We start from the raw sequence: 24,585 nt of genomic DNA, 5'->3' as shown, positions 1-24,585 counted from the left end.
GGAAGCTTTTCAAAGACTCCCTCGAGAAATACAATATAGATGCCAATGTGTGAAGACCCTCGTTCAGAAAAAATTGACTTGGAGGAAGCTCCTGTATGAAGGGACAATTCTTCAAGAACACCTGGCAATAAGGGGAACTATGGGAAAGGAACTGGAGAAAAGAATGCCAATGATCTCAAGGCCAAGGACCAATTCCATCTCCTAGAAAAAGGCCTGCCAAATGTGTGCTGAGATGGGGGTGATTAACCCAGCCAGGACCCACAGAACACATGACCAGTGGCACACAGTTTCCTGGGTGGTAAACTGTACTCATTTGAGTGATTTGTTAGATTATTCTGGAGTGTAGTCCCATTGTCTTGACAAAGTATGCAACTGGCAGAAGAGTCTTCCATCTCCAGTTTGTGAAATTGTCATGCAAGTCTAAATTACAACAGGAGGTACACATTTCTCACTGCTGACTTAGTTGCCTGGTTTTGATGTATTCAGATTTCAGGGCAGGCGGTTTTGTTTATTTACTTGGGACTTCTGAACTTGTTTCAATTTAGTTGTAGCTAGATGGTCAAGGCAGGAATTTTAGATCAGTTTAAAAATCACATCAAGAAACATCGCTATGTAACAATCAGATGAAAATTAAAATTCAATGCTCCATAGTTGTCACTATGATATTAACAAGCTTAAGGTCTGGTGGCACAATACTTTCCAGCTACCTTGACAGGTAACTTGATTTTGCAGAATTCTGGTTTGAAAATTTGTGGAGCTGCTTCAAGAAGGGCACCATTGTTAAATTGGCAGCCCCCCTGCCACACTACTAAACTCTTGCCCCATTACTTTGGAGATATTGCTGATGATAATTTCTCCAGTGCCGTTCTGTATTGCTGATGCACAGTGCCAATCTCACTGCAGTAAAGGAGTATTAGGAAAACAGTTGTTCTTTACCCTAGGGTCTTTTGACTTGCAGCAGTCGTTTTTGTCAAGCACTCAGTTTATGAAAGATGGATGTGGTTTATCTGTTCTTAGTTCTCAATGGTTGCCTTTTGAGATTGTCAATCTGGATGCAAGCCAGTTGTTGAGACAGAACACTTTCGTTTGTGGATAGGGTTGATTGACTGTATAGTCTTGGAGCTTCTTGCAACACAGGAGTATGTTACAGGTGCTTTTTCTTTTTTTTAAAAAAAAAGGTTTTTTTTCTTTTTTTAAAATCAAGTTGTTCAAACATGTTATGATAATACTGGAGCAGGATGGACTTGAACCAGGCCTCCTGATTCAGGAGGTAGGAACACTATCACTGTGCCACAAGATTGCTCTCCCTTTATACACAGATAGCTTCAAAACTAACCTGTTCAGAGATGTTATTACATACCTGTGGAAGATGTGGGATTTGGATTCAAATTTTCTCGTTCAGACTTAAGGACACTTTCAATGTACCGCAAGAGCCTCTGTCTTTATATGGATGCTCAGACCATTAATAACCTTAAAGAAAGATATAACAAACAATGTGATTCAGCAGACATTAACAGAAGTGTCTGCCAGAGTATAAGAAGTGTTCAAAATATTTCCAAGTCTCTCCTTTAACATATATGGGAGGTGGATGACTGGATGTGGTTTGACAGAAACTTTGGCAAGGGTAAGCTAAACATTTATTGTATGCAGAATTGGAGAGATCGAAAATGGCTTGCAAATCTGATGCAAAGTGGGCAACAACCCTGCAGTCACCACAAGCTATCATGTATCCCTTCGGCAGTGCATTAAGTTTCGTTTTTCCACAGATGTGACCAAGGTGAAAAAGAGTTTTTAAATTAAGACAGTTTCTAACAGTCAGAAAAAGGGAGGTGACACTGCCCAATGAATTGTGAATATTATGCAGGTGCTTTCCTCAACACCAATCCTGATTTTGAATATCTCCTTCAGATCGATCTGTCTCTCGATCTCTCTCTCGATCTCTCTCCTAAAACAGTTGCACTCATCTCTTGGTGATTCAGTTGTTGAATTGTGATCATGTTTTTTACATGTCCAAATCATAGAGTCCACAGTTACTCACAATTTATTGAGCTGAAGATTTTGATCTGGTTCGTGAATGTACTGACGAGTTGTTAGTGTCATTCCTGGTATTTTTCTTGCATTTGTCTTGCATCAAAAGATGACATTAGACATTCCTGAGTCCATACTATGGTATCTTCAAGGATCTCCTCAGTCATATGAAGGACACAATTCGGGCGTCCCGATGCTTGAAAAGAATATTGCCCGCCAGGTCCCGGTTTTACAACTTTCAATTGGTCAGCATTCCAGAAGAAGGCAAAGAAAATGCTTCAAAAGATATTCTCAAGCACACCATGTATTAAGGCAACAAAATACACAAAGCAGATGTCACTCAAGATACTTCTTAAAAACAAAATTGTAAAATAGCATAAATATTTTATATTTTCCCACATTCAAATTTCTCAGCTCAATTTCACATTCATTTTGGCACAACGTAGGGATTTTCAGTTTCTGGTCGGAGAACATCAGTGCAATGACTTGTGATGATGCAATGACTTTAACACATGTATTTTGTCATTTTTCTTATGAAGAGAGATCGAGACAGTTGTGTTGAGTGGTTTGTTCCCAGTCAACAAAGTAAACAGCTTGTGAGGACTTGGTTTGTTTTTAAGTTGGGACAATGGAAACGGCCTGAAGGTTTATGGTCATCCTCCCACAGAACCAAGAATTTTATTTCTAGGTTTCTACAGTTGCTGGGGTCTTGAAGCTGGATGTGGAAGCTCTCATTCCTCTCTCTTTTACAGCTAGAAGCTGGGGTTCTCTTCCTCCTGCTAGAATTGAATCTGAGACAACCTATTTTACTGAATTTGTCTTTACCAAGGGTGTGTTTATGGGTTGTTACTATACTGGAAGAGTTAATAAGTGATACTTAATATATACCATTTTCTTAAGATTTCAGTATAGTTAAGCAAGTTCTTTTATTTTGTCTGTATTTTAACCGTAATGTAAAACTCAAATGTATTTTGCTTAAAATAGAGTAGTTTGATCAATCGAGGTCCATTTAGAATGTAATGACTTACACTTACTTTTTAAGTAAGGAAAACTTAAGGTCTAGAATTTCTTCTTAATATTTTGAGGGGGTTTGATCTGAACCCTAACAGACTGGACATGCATTTGGCTGCAGGGATCAATAAAGTATAACAGTTGAAGAAATATTTGGTAGTGCACTTCTTAGACATAGCACATAAGATTCTTCAATTTTCTTCACTGGATATGTTTCCCCACACTGATTACATCTGCCTGTCGGTGCAAATAGCCAGGGAGGTTACACTCCTGAATATCCAAGAAAATGTGCCTTTTTTTTTCTTAAGTGTTTGCAAGTTAACCATCTATTTTTCTCAATCCTTTGACTGAAGCTGCAACTGTGAACCTACATCATGATTCTTACAGCAGAAAAACATGCCGATACAGTCAGTAAGGAGAGCCTCTGCTCCCATCTGGTGGATGCAGAGTGATGCAACAAGTTAAAATCTAAATGCCTTTGAGAGCTCATGTCATGCATTGGTAGTGTCCTACCTTTGAAACAGGAGGCACAGGTTCAAGGCTCACCAGCTCCAGGGTGTGTAACATCTTCTACAGGTTGATTAGAAAATATCTCTAAGTGCAATAAAAGCTAGTCACAATGCTGATTCATAACAGTTCTGATCTGATCTCCTCACAGATGCAGTTTCTATTGATGTAATCGTGTGGAGAAGAATTTTGAAAATCAGCATTCCTGATGGTAGTGTAGGAACAGAAAGAGACACTCAGATACCCCAGCCTGCATTGCCATTCTATGAGCCAAAGGCTGATCAATATGCCTAAATCCATGTACTCACCTTTACCCATATCCTATAATACCATTGTTGTTTATTTTATAAATCTGCCAATCTCAAATTTAAAAGTAACAATTGATCTAACATACCTTTATACACAAGGTGATAAAAGTTTGACAACAGTGACTGCGGAGGATATTTTCTAACTTCATTCATGAACGTTTAGGCTATATCCCAGTGTCCTGGACTCGACATCAAGCAGAAATAGTTTCCTTCCATCTAGTGGGGATAACAAAAAAAAAAAGACATGTACCTATTCACCAAAAAGTGGTTTTAAATGGGTCTATTTCTTAGGGGCTGTATTGTTATGGGACCAGGAACAATATATCTGCTATGCCATAATATCTGGTGTACCTACTTTGAATTTAAATGTCTTCCTGGCAGTCAGAGTGAAAATATTTGACAGGTTTATGTATTAGGTGCTCTCCCTTGGCATTGCTCCAAAGATTTTTTTTTAACAAGTGGTACATCCACTTGCTTGCCTTTGCTGTTTGATTCCTTCTGTGCCCTATTAGTGATGCCTTTCTTTTCTCTGCTTCCCTTTTTCCCACTTGTCCAGCCCCACTACAGGTAATGATCTTTCCTGGCCTGAAACTACTGGGAGATATGCATGTTAGACAGCAGTTTGTTTTACATTAACAGGCTTTATCAAGTTAAAATTATATGGCACATACTGTATCAGCAGTGTATTAATAGACAGCTGACCTCATGTATCCAGAATTCTGGTATATAGAGGAGTTGGAGGGTGAAGAGGAGAGTGGCAAAGCTCTTCTTGTAAAGGTGCAATTGGCAAGCGCCACACTTTCCAAAGTTTAAGATTGCATTGAAAACTTTACACATTCCTGACTAAACTGTTGAATGGTAATCAAGATGCCTCCTCTCTGTTCACAGACTTTGCAAATGGGTATCAAACATTTTTCAGGACTCTTTGTGCTGCTGTGTATTGGTGTCGCTGGTTCCCTCCTTGCAACAGCGGGCGAGCATATAATCTACAGACTGGTACTTCCCCGGATCAAAAGGAAACCAAGACTGAAGTACTGGCTCCACACAAGCCAGGTAGGAGTCAATGGAAATGTGTAGTTTCCACTGAAACCACATAAAATATGAAGAGCTCGACATTCTTTATTTGCAGAAGCAAAATCTGTGATAAAATGGTTCGAATGAAATTACCACATTCCTCTCAGGATCCACTGCCCTTACAGAACCAATTATTGTGAGATTTTATGTAATAAAGATGCTAGGAATTGCGAAGTAATAATACTGCAGATACCCAGGGTTGTGAAGTGAAAACATATCCTGACTAATGTTGACCACTTTGCAATAAGCCTTTTGAAATTACGTATGTTATACGGGGGAGAAAACAGACAAAAGGGAACAAGAATCAGGAGATGGTCCAACAGCTTTATTGAACAAGTTAGCAAGGAAAACTATATTTCAGTCTCAACTATCGTGTTTTTATTAAAAGCAGTCATTCTGTTCACAAGACTCTTCAGTAAACAGAGTTTTAAATGTCAAAGTAAGCAGTCTCAAACCTGCACTAGCTACCTATTTCTGACATGCACTTCTGAAGATTCAGTACACCTGATCCATAGGTCCCTACTGCTTTATTTGAACTGTTTGAAAGGACTGGCAAATCCATTCAGTACTACTGCAACAAGCTGTCCTTTGGTCAGTCAGGGTTGGCCGACATTTCACGATTTGTAGTAGCTGATTTTGACTTCCCCTCTTGTCTCGGGCTGGTTCTTAGCTTTGTGTCATCTCACCCAGGTGGTCTTCTAGGTCTGGTCGGTGTGATGATACTTGCAACAAGGTACAAGGAGCTAGAGGTTCTGTGCACATCGACTGTCAGTCGAAGGTACTCTCTGGAGACACTAGTGAAGGTGTAAAATTCAGAGAGCGATGTGGTTCCAGTTTGTCCCATTTATTTGCCTATGTCCAATACTAGCATCAGGCGGGACAGGACAATCCAATGAGATGACTGCTCTCAGAGTACTGTATATAGTTCTTAACCTTCAACTATCAAGTGTTGTCCTTGTCTGGCCTCCTACTGAGGTGGGTGCCTCCAAATCTGTGTAGCGTTCTTCAAACAAAGCAGGTTTGTTGGAGGTGTAGACAGTGGCTCATTCTGTAACAGTGTGGCTATTAGCACATGGCCAGGCAATTCCAGACCTGTCATGTTTGCCCAGGGCCTGACTGCATGAATACCATCTTTTTCAGTTCCACAGTTTGCAAATTGCAGAGCCTGGCTGGGTTTGAACTCAACTTCCACATTGAGTTTTTAAATCTATGTTCGTGAAAAATAATGTCAATATTTCTATAACAATCCTGGAGTTCGTGCATCATCTGACCACACCAGCAAGAGGATGTTGTGAAGTCACCTTGAGGTGGTTATGTCCCAGAAACAGATTTTGGTCTTGGGACCACACACAAAACTGTTACTTTCACTGCTCCATTTCAAATGTTAGACACATTGTAGCATAAGAGAAAGTGAGGAGTGCAGATGCTCAAGTTCAGAGTAGAGTGTAGTGCTGGAAAAGCACAGCAGGTCAGGCAGTATCTGAGGAGCAGGAGGATCGATGTTTCGGGCATAAGCCCTTTATCAGGTTGCCGCATAGTCTTATTAATAAAGATGCACAGAAATAACCAATGAAAAGTGCTAACAACTTGACACTCCACCCCCAATCCCTCATCCAATTGAGATTTTTCCCACTTCAGTATCAATTGTTGTGACATTTTGTCCGTGATGTAGACTAAAGATCTATAAATATTTTCAAAAGCATTTAAATTTGGAGGCTATGAATTAATGACATCTGGATTTTTGAGTTTGTAGAAAGCATAATAATGAATTTGTCGGTATTTCTGTAGCCATGGTGATTTCTTTTAATACTTCTTGATAGAGAATAGCTTTCAAGGCTGATATGTTTTTATTTAAGAGAATTTACAGTAAGTAATTGTACACCGGAATGTTGTTAGAAATATCTGCAATTGTTTCTTTAAACCTCAAAAGGAAATACCCATAGCTTAGGAAAAGAAATTTTTTCTTTTCTGTATTTTCAGTTTTAGAACATTACTGCAGAAGTCCTGGGATGGACATATAGATAAAAAAAACTCTTCTGAGAAGGGGAGAGGATAAAAGAAGTAGATTATCTTAGAGTAAAGTAGTTTAGTAATAGTCTCGGATCAGAAATGTTTGAATAAAACCCTGAAGAGGGTGTTTGAACCTGAGAATGCTTAAACGCAGGTGTATGAAAACCCTAGAAAAGGGCTCTCAGACTTTCCAGACAAAGAGTTGAAGTTATAGGTAACTCAATCTGCAACATTGCAGTACACTTGAGCAGCCTTAATTTAAATCTAAATTTAAATTTTTTATTAAAAAAATGTGTTCATCATGTTACCTTGACAACCTAGTGCAGATTAGGGCCAAAAACGGGAAGCAGAAATTGGCAGGTTATGCTTTGTATATAAAGCATAGCATTGATTGTGTGCCAACTAGATTTCACAATCCTTTAGACGATTACTTTGGGTTGTCTGCAAAATTGATTATGAATCAAAACAAAAAGCAGACCATCTTGGACAGTATCCCTGAGCAGTTGCTTTCAGTTCCTGTTACTGGTGAATGAGGAGTTGTGTTCACAAGAGAAAATTTATGAGCTGGCCCAATGTTATTTAGTCGGTTCTTCACCTTCAGAATTGGTAGGAAGCATGTAATTCAGACCAGGAGGGAAGAGTGCTTGCTGAGGGAAGAGTTGGCCAAATGCAAAATTGGAATGATGTGAAAACTGCAGTTTTGTACATGCCCCAACAGTTTTGTCAGTATCTGGGTGACACTTATAAGACCATAAAGGGTGGCATGGTGGCTGTGGTGAGCACTGCTGCCCGGCAATGCTAGGCGACCGTGTGTGGAGTTTGTTCAAACTCCATGTCTGTGTGGGTTTCTGCTTGGTGCTTCATTGTCCTCCCACAGTCCAAAGCTGTGCAGGCTAAGTGGATTAACCATGGGAAATGTAGGGTTGCAGGGATGAGGTGGGATGCTCTTTGAAGGGTTGGTGTGAATTCAATGGGCCACACTGCAGGGATTCAATAACAAGAGGAGGCCATTCGGCCCCTTGAGCCTGTTCTGCCACTCAAATCAGATCAAAACCAATTTGTATCTGAACTCAGTCTGCCCGTCTTGATTCTGTAAACCTCAAGTGACTCATGTAAAAAAAAAACTACTCATCTCAGGTTTTAATATTTCCCATCAATCCTCTGCCTCAACAACTTCTTAAAGATAGATTTCCAGAATTCCGTTACAACTTCTAATGCCCTAAAACCTGCCCACAACTTCTGTGCCATGGGCCGATGATCACCCTTCAGTCTAATTTTAAGGCTATGCCTCCTTGTTTAGGACTTTCCTCACTCAAGGAAATAATTTCTTTTAGTCTACCTTATCAATTTCTTTGAACGCTTCAGGCACATTACGCCTTAATCTTCTGTACTTAAGTGAATGTCAGCCTCATTTGTGCAACCTATTCTCTTAATATGACCCCTTGAACCTTGTCCTCACAGACTTAAAATCCAAGCTCTTACGTTATGCAATTATGAATGTATTTCATATCTCTTCATATACCTGCTTTAGAGAGTGTATTTACATCATGTACCACATCATTAACTGCAGAACACATATGTATATTATTTCTCTGTATCCAATTTTTAGCTGTTTACTTCATAAAATAATTCAGTTCAAAATTCCACTATGGCCTTGACTGACTTGGCAATTCTTCAAAGAATCACAATTGTAAAGCATATACAGTGCCCCTTCAACTCGTGTGCCTGTTCCCATTCTTGAACAAAGCAATCTAGTTAATCCCTTTCCCCATTGCTCTCCACTTGAGAATCATAATGCATTGATATTTGGGAATTTGGGCTCTAAGGTGGATGAAAACTGGATTTTTTTTAAGTTCTGTGAAGACCTGTCTTGTATTTTGAAAAGATCAAAAACTCCTTTCAGATATTGATTTAAGCTAAAAGCAGTAAGGGGAAACAATTACTGACCTGAATTTTTGAGAGAGTAAGTAAAGGGAAGGGAAGAGAAGCGAAGCGAACAAACAAAACACCTTCCAAGTATTTATCTAATTCTCATTTGAAAGTTACCACTGAATTGGACTCCCCCACATCTTGGCACAGTGTATTTCAGATCACAACAATGCACTAAGTAAATGAATTATCACACCCTCTGATAGACACAAATGTGTCATCAATCTGCGTCCTCTTGTTACTGACCTCCTACCATGGTTAACAGTTGCTCCTTATTTACTCTCTCCTTGTAAAATCTCTGACATTCACTGCTTTAAAGGAGAGAGAGTGAGAGGCCCGAGAGGATCAGCAGATTCTTTGACCAACAGTTCTGGTCCTCCGACCTGAGCATCAGCAGCAATAACTGGGTTGTGATCAGGGAAGGAGCAGTAATCATGCTTATGGTGTTGCATTTATCTCAATTATCCCTCGGAATGTTTATGAATAATCGGTGTTTGGCAGCTCACTGGATTAATTCTCATTTGGTCTTTTTTTTAATTCATGGAAAATGAGTATACCTGGCCAGGTCAGCATTTGTTACCCCTGCCTAAGTGCATTTGAGAGGATGTTGGTGAGCCACCTCTTGGAAATATTTCAGTCCGTGTAGGGACACCCACAATTCTGGTTAGGAAGGAAGTTCAAGGATTTTGACCCAGCGACAGTGAAGGAATAGCAATCCAGTTTCAAGTCAGGATGGTGAGTGACTTGGAAGGGATCTTGCATTGTTCCCATGTGTCTGCTGCTTTTGTCTTTGAGTGTTAAAGGTGTTGAATTTGGAAGCTGCTGCTGTAGGATCCTTGCGAGGTGTTACAGTCTAACTTGTAGATGATATGCACATCTACTACTGTGAATCGGTTATGGAGGGAGTATATGCTTTTGGTGGTGAATGAGATGCTAATAAAGCACTTTGACCATTGACCCTTGACACAGTGATACAAGCATTGTTAAATCCCCAATTATCAACATTGACCAAAAACTTAACTGGACCAGACATATAAATAATGTAGCTGCACGTACAGGTCAGAGGCTGGGAATTCTACAGAGAATAACTTGCCTCCAAATGTCTTAAAACCTACCTCTATGTCCTGAATGGTGGTGAGCTCCTCACATACTGTTGAAACTGCATTCAGACAGGCAAATGGAAAGTAATCCATCAAACTGCTGACTTCTGTTTTGTGAATGATGGACAGGTTTTAGGGCTTTAGGAGGCAAGTCCTTCTCTGTAGAAGTCCCAGCTTCTGACCTGCTCTTGTAGCTACAGTATTTGTGTCTGGTCACATTAAGATTTTGGTCAATATTGATAATTGGGCATTTAACAACGATAGTATCATTAAGTGTCAAGGGTCAATGGTGAGAGTCTTTCCTGTTAGTAATGGTCATTGTTACTTATGCAGCATGAATTTGTCACTTAACAGTCTACATCTGGATCTTGTCCTGTTTTTGCTAAAATTTAGACACAAACCAATTCAGTACCAGGTATTAATGGTGCTGAACATTGTGTATTCAACAGCAAACTACTTATGATGGAGGGAAGGTCATTGATGAAGCAGCTAAGCATAGTTAGGGCTAGGACACACTACTCTGAGGAACTCCTGCAAGATGAATTACGTCGAACAACTCAAATCAACTTCCTCTCTGCTAGGTATGACTCGAACCAATGGAGAGTTTCTGACCCAATTCCCAACTTGGGGAGTGTTTCTTGATGTCACATTCAGTCAAATTCTGCATTGATATCAAGAGCAATCACTCACACCTCATCTAACAAGTGTCAACTATTAGTCACTAAGATAATCAAAACCGAACAACTTTCTCTTGACACTCAATGTCTTTGCTATCACTGAACTCCCCATCCTCCTGGGGATTACTGTTGATAAGAAACTGAATTGAATCATCTAAAATCAATACCATGGCTACAAGAGCAGATCAGAGACGAGGAATTATGCAGCAGGTAACTCGCCTCCTGCCTCCCTGAAGTATGACAATCATCTGCAAAGGCAGAAGTCAGCACTGTGAATAAAATATCCTCACCTTCCCTGAATGAGTGCAGCTCCAACAGATTTCAAGCTTGACACCGTTCAGGATAAAGTAAAGCAACCTGCTTGATTGGCATCACCTCCACCACCAAGGCACAGTGGTTGCTGTGTATATTATTGAAAAGGTGCATTGCAAAGCTTATTTGATAGTCCTTTCCAAACCTGCATCTGATCCCACATGGAGAGATTGGGCAGCAAGCTTATTGGAATGTCACCACCTTGACGTTTCACTTCAAACCACATACCATCCTGACTTGGAACTGTATCACCATTTCTTTAACTGACATGGGGGCTAAATCCTGGAACTCCCTCCCTAACAGCACAACACAGCAGTTTAAGGCAGGAGCTCACCGCCTCCTTCAAGGGCAATCAAGGATGGGCAATAAATATCTGATTCCCATATTTCATGAAGGAGTAAAAACAAGATTGCACCCACAATAATAATCTATTTGTCTTTTTCAGCGATTTCATAGGGCTTTAAATACATCCTTCAATGATGAACAATTTCAGCAGAAACTAAACAGACTGCAAAAGAGGTAAGACAGCTTAATTATATAAATGGCGTCCAATAATTTGTACTGTTTTTCAAACATGCGATTTGTGATTTAAGCAGCGGTCCCTTTCTTAAGTGGAAAGGTGTATGCAGTGAGTTGGTCATTTCCAGCTCTCTGCTTGTAAAAGGTTGAAGCTCCCATTCCAAGAGCTTATACATTAAAATCATTTTTACCACATTTGTTTTATAGAATCATATTTGCAGAAACTTATTTTCCAGTTTATTCATAACTGTCGCAATAGTGACCACCTCAGTACTTTTGCTTCACGATCATCTCTCCCACCTTTTCTTACGCTTGCTCAAGTTCATCACATCCATAATGCCCAGAACTTGCTGTTTGGATCTGGTTCTTAACTAAGCTCCCAGATTCCCTATGTGGTCATTATTACGCCTCAATTACAATTCACTTCCCTTTAAAACCGCAGCTGTTTGCTTCCTTCTCCAAAAGAAACCCCACTCGTGAAGAAGTCAGCATCCCACCTCCAGTTTCTCCATACAGCTCTGTTCCTCAGGCTTTGACTTCTTAAGGAACTCCATATTTTGCTTCTTTATTGGGAGCCATGATTTGTGTCAGGCTCTGGAATTCTTTCCCTGAAATCATCTTCACTTCTCTCTCTTCTGTTAAGCTCCTCTTAAAAAGCTAGCTCTGTAACCAAGGTTTTGATCACTCCTCCTAAGACTCAGTGCCCATTTTTCTGACTACTATTATGAAAAATCTTGAATTGTTTTATGTTCAAGGTGTACTTGTAAATCAAGTTGTTTTCTTAATATATATGGAAAGTATGAAGTAGCTGAGGTGAACTAAATGAATTTTAAAATGATTAAGGTGTTCCCCTAATGGCACAAATCATGTCAACGCAGTCCTGCTGGTAAGAAAACACCAATTTACCAGAATGCTCTGTACTTTGTATTTACCAAGTAGAAGAAACCAATGACTAAGATTGTGCTATTTTTAATGCCCGTCTGATTGTAGGGCTATCCATCATTTGTTGAAACGTGTCTGATTCTCAAGGAGATTTGAGTTGCACTATTGTTGTTGGTAATGAACATATTTGTGCAATGAACTGTTCTAAAATAGAGGACAGAATTAACGTCACTTGAACAATTTGTCACAACTAGTAATTTTACAGTGCCACTTCAATTTCCACCTTTCTCCATGCTTTCAGAAAGCCACTAGTTCAATTTCTTCAGACATATGTCATTTTTAAAACTGCGTCCTTTGATGTCAGAGTAACATTCTAACAAGTGATCTTCTCAGATGACAATTGAAGTATTTTACTGAAAAAATGTTGTCACTGCCTTATTAAAAGGAGTCTTACACATATCATAGACAAACACTGGCTCCGATGTGTCAGTTGACAATAGCAGTATCACCAACTTGTATTGGTACAGCACAGATATTATAAAGCAAAATATTCTCAGAGTTCCAGGAGAAAATATGTCAGGTAACCAGAAGTTGATCAGAGGTGGGTTTTTAATAAGCTTCTTAAAAGGGGTTTTGGAGAAGCAGAAAGAATCAGGGAGTGAATTCCAGAGCTTAGGACTTCGACAACTGAAGGCATGGCCATTTTTCTTTCAACAAGAATGGGAATGATCAAAGGGCCAAAACAAGGAGAATTGCAGCTACTTCAAGGGGTTGTTTGGTTGCAGGAGATCATAGAGGTCATGAAGGGTAATGCCACAAAGAGAAATGAAAACAAAGATGAATTTTTAAAAATATAAGTCAGGAAACTCAACTAGAAGCCAATTCAGATCAGTGAGCATAGGTGCTGATGGGCAAATAGAACTGGGACACGAGCAGCAGACCTTTGGATATTCTCAAGTTTGCATAGGGTAGAATACAGAGGAAGAGCCAAGTGAACATTGAAATAGTTAACTCTGGAGCTCGCAACACATGGATGGTGGTTTCAGGAGCAGCTGAGCTGAGGCAGGGGCAATGTTTTGCAGGGAGAAAAGAGCGATCTTTTTGTGTTGGCTGAAGTATGTATGTTGGTAGCTCATGCTCAGGTCAAAAATCACACCAAGGTTTTACAAACAAAACAAAAGTCTGTTTTAGTTTCAGACTATTGCCAGGAAGCAAGAGGGAGGTTGTGGAATAGCGGATGGGGATTTGTTACTAGAAGCTGAAGAACAGAGTTTCATGCAGTGACTTTAATCTTCCTAATATCTCATTGAAGTCAGTTTCTGCTCATCCAGTACTGAATGTTGGGGCAGCACGGTAGGTAGCTCAGTGCTTAGCTCTACTGCCTCACAGCATCAGGGACCTGTGTTCAATTCCCACCTCGGGTCTGTGTGGCATTTGCACATTCACCAAGTGTCTGCGTGGATTTCTTCCTACAGTCCAAAGATGCACTGGTTAGGTGGAGTCGCTATGGGGAATGCAGGGTTACAGAGATAGGGAGAAGGAATAGATGTGTGAGGGATGCTCTTCAGAGGGTCAATGTGGACTCAATGGGCTGAATGGCCTTATTCCACACGAGGAATTCTGTAAGCAGTCTGGAAGTTTAGAAGTGGAGAAATCAAGGTTGGTGATGATGAGCTGGAGCTAGGCATCATCAGCCAAACTAACATGTTACCAAGGGACAGCATGATTAAAAGTAGAAAGAGCCAAGGATAGAATTGTAGGAGCAACAGAGAGACAGGAGAACACTCCAGGAGCAGGAAGAGAAGCCACTTCTTCAAGTCAAGTCATTTTCTGATGATATTGAAATAGATAAAAACAAAATCAGGCTATTCTAATGCTACTCAGCTGAAAAAACTTGCTCATCTGGCTACATTGTTTTCTCTTTGTCTTTGACTTTGCTAAAGAACTCAAGTATACCCTGCATGTAGTGTAGTAAGATGTCCCAGGAATATTGCTAATAGACAAAATTTTACAGTGAGCCATGAGAGGAGCTACCAGGACAGATGGAAACTGAAATAGGTTTTTGAGAGGAAAGACAGGTGGAGAATTTTAAGCAAGCAATTCCAGGGCGTAGGGCCTAGACAACTGAAACAGCCACAGCAACAGAAAAAGAGAGAGCAGAAACACACAAAAGGCCAAAAATCAGAGGCACGCAGAATTCTGAGGGCTGTATGCTTTGTGAAGGATTGTAGAGACTGATGACATCTATGTATCATTCCAGTTGTATACAGCACTATTATAATAAACACTACGTTTCTTGCACAGATGCCTTCCTCAGTTCAGGTCTGATTTAAAATATGCATTTCATTTTCAGGTGCAATGTTGAAAATAACCAGCAAATGGTGTGGAATACAGCCAGTCATGCACATTGGAACAGGCGGAAATGCATCTTCAAAGATATTCAACAGCCTGAAGTTAATTTGAAACCTTGCCAAGTTGAGGACCTACCCCCAGTAGTGAAAGAGCTCCCTCTTACCGTTAATTCCAACGGCAAACCTGAACCACTTTTGAAAGCCAGGCATTCAGTCATTCATGAACTAACAGAACTGGAGAAACAGATTCAGCTCATCAAACAGGAACTGCAGAAAGCAATGAACAGGAAAAATGAACTGGAAGAGTATCAAAGAACAGTCAGGAATCCAGAATCTTAGAACTCAAGCTGGCTGAAAAATGACTCAAAATTATTTGTTGTGCCCTCGAGCGCTTCGAGTTTTGAAAACTCTGTCTTGGGCCTTAAAAAGGAAACAAAATATAAAGCCAACTGTCCCAGTCTGCACCCCTCACCACCCCCCAAACTCCAAAACAAACAAAAAACACTTACTACACTATCCAAGCAGAGGAAACTAATTGCTGACACAAAATCCTAGGCTGGTTTTCCATTTAATATTTCTGTTCGTCAGAAATAAAAGTGATGTTTGCCAAGGTTAACAGAAGGGATACCAAAGACAGTTACTGCAGACTGGACAATCAAGAGTCTCCCTGTCATATATATGTGTTAATGTGATCTGCACAGTTGGCATGGCCTGCCCCAAAAACTAATTGAAATGCTGCTGTGCACATCAGCACTCCTCAGAAGTGCCCAAGACTATTCTGCAATTGATAATTATAGAACTTTATACATCCCATGGGTAATTTCCCGATGTGTGGCAAGTTGACATACACGGTAGGGCTTCAGTCTCAACAGTGCAAACAACAGAGGTTGCACATTGGATCACTGCATACCATGTATTTACAGAGGCACCAGTAGGACTAATGAAGTCCCCCAAGACTTTGTACAGTATGTTCCACATTAGAAAGAGTGAACGCAGTAAATTATTGTGTAGCTTTTCATGCAGACCTCCCAACAGCAGGGGAAGGGGACATGAATATTTTCCAGCACTTAGTTTCTCAATGTTTTGATGTCACATTGTGATGCAGAGATGACACTCTTGGGAGTTATTAAATCATAGTAAATTTTTTGTATGTGGATTTGACAGTAAAATCGTATTTCATATGAACACTGTTGTCTGCACAAATTCCCAACCAACCAATCACAAACTGTAGTGGGTCAGTTTGTCAGAGGTTTTGCATCCAGAAGCTCTCTTTTCTGGTCCACTGCACAGGGACTTGGCAATGATGTGACATGCACGAGGGTGATTTCCTGGGCAGTGTCACCCATTTGGCTGAATCCCTCACCCCACAGTGCCTTTGACTATCAGTAAAAAGATTTCAGTATTATCCAGGAGTTTTGCTAGGCAGTGTAAATAGTTAATTCTGTCCACTACTGAAGTAGAATTGTCATCATATAATTGATGGCAAGTATGAGAAATGCCTGTAAGTATATTTTCAACTGATAGAGTATCCTTCAGCACTTGAGATTTGACAATAATGTACTTCTAGTTAATACAGTCAGTGGTTGTACAGTTTTAACTTTGAGCTTTGATGTACTAGAGTACCAATTGTGCACAAAAGGTGTAATTTTTTTTGGTGATGGTAAAATTTGGTATTAGCAAAACAGCTACTTGTTACACATTTGTCTTAATTTTAAATTTCTTTGATATTGTCCTATCCAATGACCAGTCCAACACTTGCTCCATTTTCAACTATCATCCATAGCCAAAAATGGCATCTGAAAATCATTAAAAACATATAAAGTTTCAAATTATGTTTTTAAGGCCTTGCATACTTTCAGATTTGGGCCTCATTGTATTTGAGTAAATAATTTTATAGTTGCTAAGTTATTGAAGCTTTCATCACTTGCAGGTTCAGTTGTGCAGACCAGATCATGTAGAGGCTTAAGATTCTGTTTATTTACCTTCTGTAGCTGGAAGAGAGAAAAAACTCACTTTCAGAATAGCTATCATGTCCTCAGTATGCTCTGAAGCACTTTACAGTTAATGATGTACTTTTGCAATACAGTCATTGTTTTGAGGTAGGAAATACAGGAGCCCTGCATGTGCACAATGAGCCTCCACATTGGGAGAAAATCGTCAGCTCTTCTTTTTTCAATGAAGTTGATTGAAGTATAAATATTTTCTCATATGTGAGGAAAAGCTCTAGTGTTCTTTGAAATTATCGTGAGCTTTTCTGATACATTCATTAGAAAATCCAGAAAGGACCTTGGTTTACCATCTGATCTAACAGAGTTGCCCGAAAGTTGCACAGGACAAGCTTAAATTGAGTGCTCAAATCTCTGGAACAGGATTTGAACCCACAATCTTCTGATGCAAAAGTAACACTGCTATGAAACTGATAGTTGAATCCAATGAATTTGAACAGTCTCAAGTGAAAGCAAGCCCTGAGTATAAGTGCACACTGAAGTAGCAATCTCACTAACCAGATCTTGAAAAGCTAAGCAATCAATGTGTCACATATGTAGGCAAAGACTCATTGAGATTTATTTACAGCCTCATTGCCTGGATGGGGAACTGGCAGAGTTGAGACCTGCCTGTCATAAAGCCTTCTGAAAATTTCTATTTTCGGCTGTGTGTTGCAATCTCGAAATTTAATCCTTACTGTGCCTCCTTGGGCCTGCTCGGTACAAATTGATGTCAAAGGTAAAAACTGTTCTGTAACATAGCACCTGTATTCAACCCCTTGTAGCTTGCTGGACAAACAATTTCTCTTAAAAACGGTAAAAGCAGCCCTTAGTAAGCAGTGTCAGTGAAAATTAGTACATTTTTCAATACTGGACTGAACTGTGTTTCTTCCTCAATGCAACTTATAAATCAAATTGCCACTAAACTCAAAAGACCATGTTAGTACCATTACTAATAACATTTTATTCTGCGTGATCACCTTTGAAACAATAATTAAAAACAAAGCTTTGAGAAGGTATCAGATGTGGGGAGTAATGAGATACAAAGTGTTACACCAATATCGGTCAGAAATTAGCCATTTTGCAAAATGATAATGCTACCATTTTGTAAGGCCACATTATATTGATTGTTATTTAATATTTATTGCAAGGGATTTCATGGCAACCCTTTTTTGGGTAGGGGAGCAATTGTGGAGGGATTGGGCAAGAGGATGGGGAGATTACAACCTTTTTTTGGCTTGATGTGGGAGCTGTGAAGAGCTTAGCAATAAAACTAGATTGCTGCAGTGTTTGCTGAAAAACACTTGAGCCACCTTTACTCCATTGATTTTCTGATAAGGTTCATTGTTCTGTATTTTTTTTGCTGAGTGACTTGAAGCACACAGAGACGAATGTAATTAATGGTTAGAACAGTGCAAAAGTTTCAACTGGAAAGCAACAGAAAAGAAGTAATGTAGCCCAAGGTAAGCAAATATTGAAGAAGTTTTAAGGGCCATATACCAGAAACATTCAAATTGACTGTGGCAATGGTATTTGAATCTATTTAACAGCAGGCTATTAAAATGTCACTGAAAAAGTAATAACTGAATACTGCATGCATTCTTTTAATAATGTACTCCAAGAAACCACATAGCTACATAATTGCCCACAGCAACTGTTTCAGTTCAATAGTCGCAACTTTCTATAATGATATGCAAACAGTATAAATTGTATCTGTGGGCTATAAATGTACCTACTTTCTCAGGGTCGAATCATTTTCGAGCAGCATATTTCTTTGTAGTTAATTCATAAAATGTGATTAAAAAGTATAAATATTTTTATAGCTTGCTAAAATGTCATTTTGATAACACATTGGCAGTAGATGTAATAAATATTTTGTACCAAAATATAAAGCAGAATGAAGAACAGGTGACTGATCCTGTACTGAATGATGAGTTAGGTTAACATTTGTCCTGCAGTGCTCAGTGTCAAGTGGAACAGATGTCAAGACTTCACACTAATCTTCACAAACAATTTCGACTGTCCATTTCAGCAAAAAGAAAGGGTGTCAAGCTCATTCTCATTCCAATCCAGCAAAGGCATCAGTGTTCAGCACAGTTACCCAAATTGCGACAGGATCTGTCCTTGTGGGATTAGGCAGACAAGCTTTACGAATCTAAATTAAAATAAATGGTGAGCAACTTTTCCCAGTGACAGTGATTTATGACAGTGCTTTCAGATGCCTAGACAAATGTCTGCTGGGCACGATGTTACAGTTAACATTTTCCAACTTATTAAATGACTGTTTAGTTTACAGCAGCATCTCACGCAAGATTGAAAATTAATTATTCACAGCTGATGATGGAGTTCACAGTCATTTAGTTTCTTCTGTTATTTTGGGTTCAGAATAGCAATTTGCAAATGGGCATACCCAGCATTCTGTGCACATTTCTGGGCTTTTGATAACAGAATGATGAGAGAAGCACTGGACGAAGTACACAAAAAGGTTTTTTCAGGATATAGCTGCCAGTAAAGACTAAACAATTGGCTCTCCTTTCTCTGGGAGATACAACTGAGAAGTAATCTGATAGAGGCCTTTAAATTTGTTTGAAGAGTTGACAGAGCCAGTATAGAAAGATGATAATGTTCCATCATGTCGAGTGAGTCGAAAACTGGTGGTTGTGAATACAATAAAGTCACAAGTAACCCCTGTAAGGAATTTCAGAGAAAATGTCTTTGCCCAGATAGTGATGAGAACATCAAACTCGCTATCATTGTGAACATGGTTGAGGTGTCTAACATTGATGGGAATCTTGTGTAAGCATGGAGAAAGGAACAGAAAAATAGACACCGTTGATCAGCAAGCCCAACATCTCTGATCAGGTTAATTAAAAATGTCAACAGTTGTGTTTATTAAGAAAAATGTAGACCAGTTAACATGAATGACCAGTTTCAATAACTTCAATTACAAGAGGTGCCTTCTTTCAGATGACTTTTAAAACTGAGGGCCAAATAAGTATGACAGATCTCACTACACCAGTGGAATAGTAGCACATATTAGTAAGAGGTTGTACACAGGGTATCATATCGCACATCAATTAATTCTGCAGTTCAACACAGAAGGTACAACATCTCCCACCACTGAGAAAAAATATACTTTGGGCTACACAGCTATAGCTGGATGGCACCTCTGCTGAAGAATCAGAAAGCTTTGGGTTCAAGATCCATTCCAGAGGTTCGAGCACAAGAATTTTACAATGACAATCCATTTCACAATCAAGAGAGTTGTTGGAAATACCTTTTTTTTTTGGATTTGACCTGAAGGGCTCAAATTTGCACTCTCACATGCACAGTGAAGATCCCAAAGCAATATTTTGAAAGTGAAGGAGGGGTGTAAATCCTGATGCCCTGGAAAAGTTTTATTCCTGAATCAACATCACAACAATATCCGATTATCTCAATGCTCACAAAAAATGGCTATCAATGTATTGTCAGTACAGTATGAAGAGGAGTTTTTCCAATATTGTGTATATTAAGTCAAATTGTTTGTACCATCCATAGAACAATGCTGGTTATGAACTGGGAGTATTTTTTTAAAGCAAGCTTGATCCAAATCAGACAGACCATATGTAGTTGATTCAAAACAGGACCTAGTCACTAGCTTCAGTCAATGCCAGTTGTCCTGTGTTAACAGGATTTATGTTGTTATCACCCTGCCAATATTTTGGCCTATCATGAATTGTCTCACTAACGGTCATTTGATCAGGTATTGAGCGTCAGTTCTTTCTGACGTTCTGGTGGTGCCTATTCTGCCCAAGTCAGTTGTTCTGTTCAGGAATCCTGAAAAACATGGGATAGAATCTTGTTGAATTACTGGACATCTTAGCTTCTACCTGGAGAGGCTGTGAGAGATCTACATTGCCTCTTTTTCGGAAGGCCCACCGAACCACCAGCCAGTCAGGCATTAACAAGGCCACGGGCAGGCCTTACTGTGAAATCTAGACTCTCCGGAGCAGAGGTCTCACCTACCGAGAGCTCCTGGTCAAAAAACAAGGCTGGCTGCTCTTCACCTCAGCAGAACCAGTGGGGAGGTAGTGGCTTCTACAGAAAAGAAAACTTCCAAAGTGACAAAATAGTGGAAGGACCTAAGCCAAGTTAGTAGTGTATTTGGTAAGGGAGGAGAAGGGATTTCAGAGTGGGTGTCACCGAGTCGGGTGCATTAAGTGAAGTCGGCAGCAAGGCCAGAGAGTGGAGTCTGAATGGGCCTTTCTGATGTTTGATCCTGCAAATCAGGCACTGAGTGCCTTTCAATCAAGGCACCACCACCCACTTTCTGAATGGTTTTCAATGCCATGGGGACAGGGTTTGAGTTAGTGCCTGCTGTTGGGTTAATAATGAAGAGTGATGAGATCCAACAAGTGGTCATTAATTGGCGGTCAAGGGCCTCATTTGGTGGCAGGTTGGGAGGGTTGACCATGGGCCTCACCCACACCTGACTTCATTCTTGCAGAGGCCAAGAAGGTAGTAGGTTCAAGCACTGCCCCCACCCATTGAACCACATGCTCTTCCTGCTTCTTGGCTCATCACCTGCAAGAGCATAAGATAACCCTGTGGTTTAAAGTCCAGTGTCTGAGTGCAATATTTTCAATAATAAAAACTTTTGATTACAGACATGACAACAAAATCTAAAAGGATTGACCTTCCTGTACTATATGGGAGACGTAGTGCTGAGATCTCTGGCTAAATAATTCAATGGTCTAAGCAAATACTCTGGAGACAAGACTTTGAATTCTACCCTGGCAACAGAATTCAGTTAATAAATTTGGAATTGAAAGCACAGCTCAAAAAAAGTGTAGATTATTAAAACTATCCACTGTTGTAAAAGCCCATCTAATTCACCAATGCCTTCAGGAAGAAATACTGCCACCCTTACCAGGCTCCAGATTGTGAGGAAGTTGGACAACTTAACTACCCTCTGAAATCCCCTGACAAGCAGCTTGGTAAAAGGACAATTAAGCATCGGCAGCAAATACTGTTCTTGGCAGTGATGCCCATATCCCAGAGAAAGAATACGGGCAAAAAACAATGCTGCACTGTCTTATATGCATCATTTGGAATAGTGTGGATGGCACACGGAGAAAAGTTCTAAAGGCATTAGAAAAAAAAGTTTATGGGGACAATTTACCAGAATGTTACCAGCATTGAGGAGAGACTGAGAAAATTAGGGCCTTTTCCTTTGAACAGAGAGGGGAAAGAGGTGAATTATTGTGGATAAGGAACATACAGGGTTATTTGCAAACATTTGGGATGCGGGGCTAAATAGATGTTCCATCAAAGATCCAGGACTGACAGGATGGACCAAATGACAGCTGTGATATATACTTCAAATGATACCATGACCCTATAATATTTTAGGAAGACAACTGCATTTCAGAAAGTAATTACAAAGTCCAAATTGTAACTGCTGTGACATTCTCCCCAGCATCAGAAAGTTGTCATGGTAAGCCCCACTCTGGTACTTGAGCACTAACTCTAGTTGAACAGTTCAATACAATACAATATAAATAGGAGTGCTGCATTGTTAGAGGTGCCTGACAATGAAGCATTCCATTTATATTATTTTGGACTGTTAAACTAACAAGTGAAATTGATCAAAGTTTTAAAATATGAACAGATAGTTCTTTCCAGCCTTGTCTATTGCCATCAGTTGGCGAGTGTGGGACAATAAGTACAATCTAAAAAAAAAAAATCAGATACAGACCTTTCATGTGTAAAATTAGGAATTAGTTCTATGCACAATAAGTGATGGAAGTTGAGTAGCCTTCTTTGCAAACAGCAATTGATCGAGATCAATTGTTAATGTCAATGGAGGTTGGTAGATTGTTAGCCAAAAGGTATTAAGGATATGGAACAAAGTCAGGCATATGGAGCAAAGTCATAGATCAGCCTTGATTTCACTGAACACTGGAATAGACTGAAAAGGACTGAGTTCTGTTTTGTGTCACAATCCCTTAGTGTCAGTATAAACGTGCTTTAAATGTAACTATCTCAGTGCAATATTTGAGTGAACAAACAAGAATGTAAAAGGTGCCAATCTCAAAACCCAGACAAGTCTCACTTTAAGAATCCTATGGGAGATTGCTAAAGTCAATACAATGGTTTAAAAAACAAACACTTAGCTTGGCTACTTGAACACTTTCCCTGATTTATGTCTCCTCTTAACTTTGCAGTGTTTAATGGCAACCTAGCCATCATCCGTTTCATGCCAGCCCAAAATCATGTTTCGTTTTACATTGTGCAAGAAAGATTCCCAGATCGAATATGGCAATCTAGAAATTGGATCACACTCATCTGTTTACAGGCCCAAATGGACAATCTAAGAACTTGAAACAGTAATTGTCGTGATTTTTGCCTGTTACATCGCCTTGCACAGACTTTCAGGACAGGCGACGGAAATAGTCAGTATTAAGATCATTGTGTATGCAGATGTATGGGATCTAAAATGGAGAGTCACGAAGTTGTTTTATCTGCAAAATGGGCCGCACAGGGTTTGAATCCATTTCACTGAACTAACAGAATTATGTATATGTCTTAATGACTTCACCATTAATTCAATTCCCTCCCATTGCTTACTGATGTTGGAGTCATGAGATGGAGAGTGGTTGCTTGTACTTCCTTACTCCAGCATGAGATCTAATGTCATGTTACATCACAATTATCTGCCTTGCACCACCCACTGGAACTCATTTTCAATCCAATGGCAATTTTTCTTTCTGCTCCCCACCACTTTGCCATCCAGAAATGATCTCCAATTTCTCAGTCCTAATCAGATAGTGAAAATACTGACAATATTTCTAGATATCACTGGTTTTGCTTTTTGAAGCTATTGTGGCTCTCAATTTCAAATTGCCTCTTCATTTGTCTTATGATCTGTTTGAAATTTTAAGCTTAGATTCACAGATCTTTACACAATTGTCCAGTTTTCTGAGACATACAGGATATTGGAAATAATGTAACATTTTATAGCTTTATCCTCCCTGGTTTCAAACTTGATATTTCAAGTCTTTCATGGCTAGAAAATTACTTCTGGCTATCTCCATTCTTCTTCTGATCCTCGTATCACATCTACCATTTTCTGTTGGGATTTGTCCTAAATAGACAAACTTATCTCTATATTCCAGTGTCTTACCATCCACTTCACAAACCTGGATAGTTAGGAAGGGTAATATTAGATAGGAGAGTGAGATTGTTGTTTCTGGTAATACAAATTTGCCATTCTCAACAGGACAGGTGACTGATGTAGGTTCAGCTTATACAAAAATGAGATAGATTTGTTCCTCTGATGGAATGATCACAGACCCTCAGTACTTGTATTAACAAAGAAACATAGCTGCATACCTTTTCACTTGCACATTGCAACCTGGACTCCTGCAACTATGGAAGCACGACAGCGGCTCACAGCAGCCTCTCCCGACCTAGGACTATTTAATTTCAGTTTTCTAAGGCAAAGTGCGAACAGGAACAGGAACCCCTGTGTTCGCAAATACTGTTGCAGTCTGCAACTACTGCTCCCATCCAGGAATTGGCCAAAAATGAACTTGAATGGAGAGCCGTTGAAGCAGTTATGCAATTTTGGCTTGCTGCAGAGATAGGCCTCCAGTCCTCTGCTTTGCCTGATATCAGTGGCTGGGTGTTGAGACATCAAAAATGGTGTGCGAGGGGGCGGAAGCGCGGTAAGTGGGCTAAAAACAAACTGTAGCCAGCCAGCTCTCCTGTCCATTCTGCTCTCCAATATCTGCTGCCTGAACAATAAATTGGACTGTATCCAACTATGGCAGGCATCTCAGCATGAGTTCAGAGACTGCTGCGTCCTTGTTTTCATGGAAGCATGGCTTAGCAACAGAATTCCAGAC

At 39.7% G+C, this 24,585-nt stretch overlaps 1 protein-coding gene across 1 annotated transcript in view; it reads left to right on the top strand.

Annotated features, from left to right (window-relative positions):
• The window catches only part of grin3a (glutamate receptor, ionotropic, N-methyl-D-aspartate 3A), a 144,620-nt gene extending 126,775 nt beyond the window's left edge, over positions 1–17,845 (top strand). The window contains exons 7-9 of the mRNA XM_043715600.2: positions 4,743–4,907; positions 11,402–11,475; positions 14,711–17,845. Of these exons, the coding sequence (XP_043571535.2) occupies positions 4,743–4,907; positions 11,402–11,475; positions 14,711–15,047 (576 nt within the window). The 3' untranslated portion in view covers positions 15,048–17,845. The remainder of the gene's footprint in view (positions 1–4,742; positions 4,908–11,401; positions 11,476–14,710) is intronic.
• The last annotated feature ends 6,740 nt before the right edge of the window (positions 17,846–24,585 follow it).

The sequence above is a fragment of the Chiloscyllium plagiosum genome, unplaced genomic scaffold, assembly GCF_037043375.1.
Source record: "Chiloscyllium plagiosum isolate Xiang-an unplaced genomic scaffold, Cpla_swu_hap1 HiC_scaffold_2, whole genome shotgun sequence".
Classification (NCBI taxonomy): Eukaryota; Metazoa; Chordata; class Chondrichthyes; order Orectolobiformes; family Hemiscylliidae; genus Chiloscyllium; species Chiloscyllium plagiosum.
This window is presented reverse-complemented; position numbering and strand designations above follow the sequence as displayed.